This window comes from Cyprinodon variegatus, unplaced genomic scaffold (assembly GCF_000732505.1).
Source record: "Cyprinodon variegatus isolate N-32 unplaced genomic scaffold, C_variegatus-1.0 Scaffold476, whole genome shotgun sequence".
Taxonomy (NCBI): Eukaryota; Metazoa; Chordata; class Actinopteri; order Cyprinodontiformes; family Cyprinodontidae; genus Cyprinodon; species Cyprinodon variegatus.
The window spans coordinates 127,180-132,993 of NW_015150929.1; the positions used below are offsets into that span (position 1 = coordinate 127,180).

Sequence of the window (5,814 nt, forward strand, 5' to 3'; positions counted from 1 at the left end):
ATTATTTGAATGTCAGCAGACAGCAAGAAGCCTCCCAGATCTCCAGATGCATTTGAGATATCAAAAAAGTACTCCAGAGTGTTGTTCAGCATGGGGGTGAGTAGAAAATGAAGGCTAATCATGTTTTGGGTGTACTATTCCTTTAAAGGATATGTGACTCTCACTGTTGCTTGGCCTCGCCTGTGGTGATGTCTCCCATTCTTTGTTGTGGTACTGAGCCAGTTGTCAAAAATTGGGGGCTTATCCGTGATATACTGGGACATGCTGTAGATGGCTACCATTCACGTAGTTTTCTCTTTAAGGTTTTCATAATTGCCACTTGGTGTTTGGTTTCATAAATAAACTGATCAGCAGTTCATTTTTGATCTCAGAATTTCAGAATCTGAGGTTAGAAGGGATTTGTCTTCGACTGAATCTGACTTATTTAAGAATTAAGAATTATAGAAATAAATGTGGGCTTTGGAAAAAGGACTGTTAAGCAAGTATTATGAACGAGGGCTTCTAGTACTACACCTTTGTTGTGCTCTGCCTCTGTTGTGAATCAGGAGAGGACTGGTGTTGCTGATCGCGTTAACCCTGAGTCATATTTACCCTTTCATTACAGAGAATTTTGTTTCCTTATTGGGCAATGAGGACTGGGTGCACTTGAAAATCATGCACAAATATTTAGCTGTGAAAAGGTTTCATGGTAATTTTCAGTTCAAGAGTGGACATCCCATCAGTTATACCCCAAGATTCAATTGTTAAATACTCTGACAAAACCTAAAAAAACAAGAGCTCTTTCTCCTACTGTAAAGACTACAGTTAGCATGATAAACGGGAGTTTTTTCCTCTAAACTCTGCTCATTCTGCTCTGAGCAGCAGCAGCCACTCCCTGTTCTGGAAATATGTTTGACCCTCGCCTTGACTGCTGTGCATGCACAGAGATAAAACAAAATCTTTCTTATTTTCTCTGACCAAAAAAGGTGATGTTAGGACATGATGTAACAAACAAATTCTCTGTTGCTCCAAAGAAAATATTTAACATATTTATATAAACAGTGAGGAAAATAGGTATTTGAACACCCAGCTATTTTGCAATTACTCTCAATCAGAAATCATGGTGGGTTCTGAAATTATCATTTTAGGTGCATGTCCACTGTGAGACATAATCTAATAATCTAAACTATTTTATTTTGCATTTGTTTGCAATTACAGAGGTCAAATCTTTCCTTGGAGAAACAGTCTTCAGGGGTTTATATCCATTAGACGTGAGCTGTAAGGATATCTTAACTTGAGCATATCCTTACAACTTACGTCTAATGGATGTGTGCCCTTATTCAATTAGGGTAGTGGTGGCCTAATGGTTAGGGCATTACGGTTGGATCCCAGAGGTTCTGAGTTCAAGCCCCACTCCCACAGACTGCCACTCTGGGTCCCTGAGCAAGACCGTTAACCCCCAGGCGCTTCACAATGGCAGCCCACTGCCCCCCAAGGGGATGGTTAAATGCAGAGAGTGAATTTATTTGTTTTGTACTTGTGACAATATAATGACAATAAAGTTGAATTCTATTCTTTTTCCTGTGGTTTTTCGCCAGGTTTGCAAACACTGTAGGAGGGATTTTGGCCCACTCCTCCATACAGATCTAGATCAGTCAGGTTTCTTGGATGTCGCTGAGAACCACAGCGCTTTCTCCAATGGATTTCGAATGATTACTCCAACAGTGGACACTTTTTCACCAAGCTGCTTGGTAGCTGGGTGAAAAAGTAGCCCTTTCCAGCCTTGTGGGGGTGCACAATTTTGTCTCTATTGTCTTTGGACAGCTCTTTGGTCTTGGCAATGTTAGTAAATGGTTAATGGCATGTACTTATATAGGGCCTTTACTCAAGTCAGGAGACTTGACCAAAGCTCTTTATACTACATTCATTCACCCATTCACGCACTGATGGTGGCAAGCTACATTGTGGCCACAGCTGTCCTGAGGCTCACTGACAGAACCTCTGACCACCATCAGTAGACAATGCAGGTGAAGTGTCTTGCCCAAGGACACAACGACACTGAAGGGTCGGCTTGAACCGTCAATCCTTCGATTTCAGGGCAAACTGCTACATCCAACGTCACTGTTGCCCTAGTAGTTGGATTCTTACTGATTGAATGGGGTGGACAGGTGTGTTTATGCAGCTAATGACCTCACACAGGTGCATCTAATTTAGGATTATAAATGAAGTGGAGGTGGATATTTTGAAGGCAGACTAAAATGGTCTTTGAGGGTCAGAATTCTAGCTGATAGACAGGTGTTCAAACACTTATTTGCAGCTGCATACAAATAAATGGTTAAAAAAAATATATATATTGTGATTTCTGGATTTTTCTTAGGTTATGTCTCTCACAGTGGACATGCACTTACAATGACAATTTCAGACCCCTCCATGATCTCTAAGTGGGAGAACTTGCAAAATAGCAGGGTTTTATTTTCCTCATATACGCCGGAAGTTGACTTTGATGGAACTTTAAACAGCAGAACATAAACTCTGTGGTGTGTTTTTGAAGTTCAGTTTAGGTAACTTAATTATTTGTGAAAGATTTAACTCTTTGCTTTCCAAAAAAATTCCACTTTGTCAAAGTTTTGCTGTTTTTATCAGCAGACGACTATGAGACAGGGCATAGACCCACTGTGCTATATAGGTAGCTAGTTAACCCCTTGCTGCCCTGGCATGAATTCCGATCCCGTTCTGCTGAATAAACAGCAGAAACATGTTTTCCATTCATAACGACACAGTCATACCCAATGCTTTTTAAGGCCTTTGCTGTTTATTACTTTTTTCTCTACAACAGCAAATCACAGAAGCGGTATTGAAAATAAAAGTCTAGTTTTTTCTTATTCTTGTAAAAAAGAAAAAAAAACCTGCACAAAATCTGAATGACAGTACAAAATGAAGCGCTAACATGGCATGTACATGTAAAGAGAGGGATATTCCGTTTGAAAAAAAAAATCTTTTTTATATTGAATTCTTCTCAATGTTTGTACATTTTGGATCCATTTCAGATAATCTGAAATTATGCATAAAAAAAAAAAATGAGCACAAGTTTTTTTTTCTGTTTTAACCTTTCTTTTTTTCTGCAAATGAACACTATAAACACATAAACCTCTTAAATATATTTCTCAGTGCAACATCGTTTGTTTTCGAGTCCACGCTACAGTATCCTTTTCGTCTAGCTTGCTGCAGCTACTGTCCTCTGAAAGTGAAGGCTGAGGAGAGCGGGTCGTCCAATCTGAAACGAACAAGCTGAGAGTGTGTGTACACCACGGCACGACATACAAAGCACACGGATTTAAAAGACGTCACCCCTTCGTAGAAATAAAACAAGTTCGTGATTGGATCGATTGCGGTGAGGCGAAGCAATGAGTTTCATTGGGCTTCTCAGGCCCTTCTGTCCTTGTAAATCTCACCACTTAGAACTCCTTTCCCTGTTTGAGTGTGTGATGGTGGGATTGTCTCATCTCTCCGTCTGCAAACAGTCTCGACTGAGATCCTTAAAAGTTCACAAGGTGAGATTTGCAGTGTTTTTGTCTAAAAGGAGCTAGAAAAACACACTGTTACATTTTGCAATTTCCCACAAGTGTCCTGTTGTTTCCCCCCTCTTGACCTTCTCTCGAAGGGGCAGGCCTGAAAGTTGCCCGCTTGGTGATGAACTGTGTTCTTGTTCTCTCTTTGGAGAAGCCCCTGTAGTCAAAAGGTGTGTGTGTGTGTGTGTTTTTGTGGCGAAGGGCAACAATCCTTTGGTAAAGCCACAGAGGGAGGCCAGATAACCTGATTCAGGTGATGCCACTCGATCCCCTGCTGCACCGCTGTCCCGTTCTTCTGACATCAGCTCTGACATCATCGTTATGGCTGCTACATGTGAAACACATAAAACTCTTGCAGGCCTCAGAAGAGACCTTTCAGCTACACATCAGCATGTAGGAAACTGGGTTTATAATGAAACACATTAATGTCTGACTAAACTACTGATAGCACCATCATTCAGTTGGTAAAACTCCACTTTTATCAGTTTTCTATCGAAGCTGGAGTCAGAAAACAAAGTGCATTCAAGCTGCATTGTTCAGAAAGCACTTCTACAGTGAACATCCACAGTGATGTTAGAGGTAAAATGAATAAAACAGAAGGTGGTTGTAGTTTTCCTTTTGGTATGCTGGTCAACATTATATATTTTTGACGTAAACATGTTTAGATTTACCCTTTAATTCTGCCAAACTTACAAAACAGATGTGAAATCATGAGGGAGTACTAATGGAGGGTGTGTGTTTTTCTGTTTTACACATCCTTTCTTTTGTTGTATTTTTGTTTTTAGAAATGAAAGATGAAACAAATGCACCAAAATAAAAAAAATCCCAAAAAACAATCTTCCTTGCCTGAGCAACAGAATCTAAGATCGACGTCGCAGTTTTGCACAAAACAGTCAAAAGATTGTATTTACACACACGCACTCACATTCATGAAGGGGGGGGAAAAAAGGGATACTGCAGCTTTTTTTTTCTTTTTACTTTCTTTAAAAAGGGCAATAAAATATATTAAAACGTATTTACAAAGTTCTTTTTTAGGACAGAAAAAAACAAAAAAGCGCTGCAATAAACTTTAGTCCTGTTTGATAGGACTTTATAATGTAATGTGCCCCTGTTTCCTTTAATTATAACTTAATCCTAATATACAGCAATTAAAAGAAGAACTCAGTTCAACAGAAAAGGCTAACCAAAAGGTACTAAAGGCACTGTCAGAACCATACATGAACGGGACCCTCACTTTAGAGTGATAAAATGGAAAAGGATTAGGGTCGCACTCGCCATGCCACCCTATAGGGCAAATTAACAGTTTTGTTGAATATGGTTCTTTAAAGATTCAATACGTCTCTTTGAAAGCATGAAAAGAAACAACAGCCTTCATGAACTGATTCTACAAAACAAAACTTTTTTTTTTTTACCCAGAAAATGATAAATACTTTAAACATCATTAATAAATTGGTCTCAACACCAGCATCCGATTGTAGAAATGAATGAAAATCAAAATACAAAATTATAATATCATCTTAAACATCTGTACATATTTTTTTTCCTGTAATTTTATTTGTACACAGTGTCCCCTACTGGTAGGTTCTTTTTTTACTGCAGCTCCTGAGAAAAAAGCGTGGATCAGTCCAAACCTCCCACTGGTTTCCTGAACCTGACCCTCATCTAATGAGTAGAGGGTGTTTGGCAGTCCTGTTGAGCCCGCCTATGGGGCAGACATATGAGAAGATATGCCTTGAGTTGTTTATGTCTTTTTGTGCGAGCTCTGCCCGTTTGTTAGTCATATGAAAGCAGCCAGACCCATCTCACGCCTCTGAGTATGAGTTCTGTACATTGAGTTTGTCCTTCTTTAGCTTGACACCATCGACTAACTCAAAGTTATAGTTCTCCAGGGCGGATAAGTTCCTCTCTGACATGCCGCCGTGTGAGCAAGCGCAGTATAAAACCACACCACAGATGGCACCCAGGAAAACCCCCAGGGCTGACATGGCGATGATGGTAATAAGGATGGGATTTAGAGTTTTCAGCATGTTGCCAGCACCGCTGATCTGGTTCGTTTCTACCAGGTCTGGAAAGTCTGTGATTTCCTCAACTGAAGCAGAAAAGCAGAAACATAGTTAGTGATTGAGAAGGTAGGGAAATGACAAAATTAGGAAAGGCTGTTCATGTCTCATGTCCTTTATTTTGCAACATTTTAACAATAAACCTTAAAGGAATAGTACACCCAAAACATGATTAGCCTTCATTTTCTACTCACCCCCATGCTGAA

The 5,814-nt window shown here is 39.7% G+C and overlaps 1 protein-coding gene across 2 annotated transcripts in view; it reads right to left on the reverse strand.

Moving 5' to 3' along the window:
• Positions 1 to 4,333: 4,333 nt before the first annotated feature.
• Positions 4,334 to 5,814, reverse strand: part of nrp1 (neuropilin 1) — an 83,414-nt gene continuing 81,933 nt past the window's right edge. For both annotated transcript variants that reach the window (XM_015389853.1, XM_015389854.1), the window contains one exon: positions 4,334 to 5,637. In XM_015389853.1, the coding sequence (XP_015245339.1) occupies positions 5,351 to 5,637 (287 nt within the window). In that variant the 3' untranslated portion in view covers positions 4,334 to 5,350. The remainder of the gene's footprint in view (positions 5,638 to 5,814) is intronic.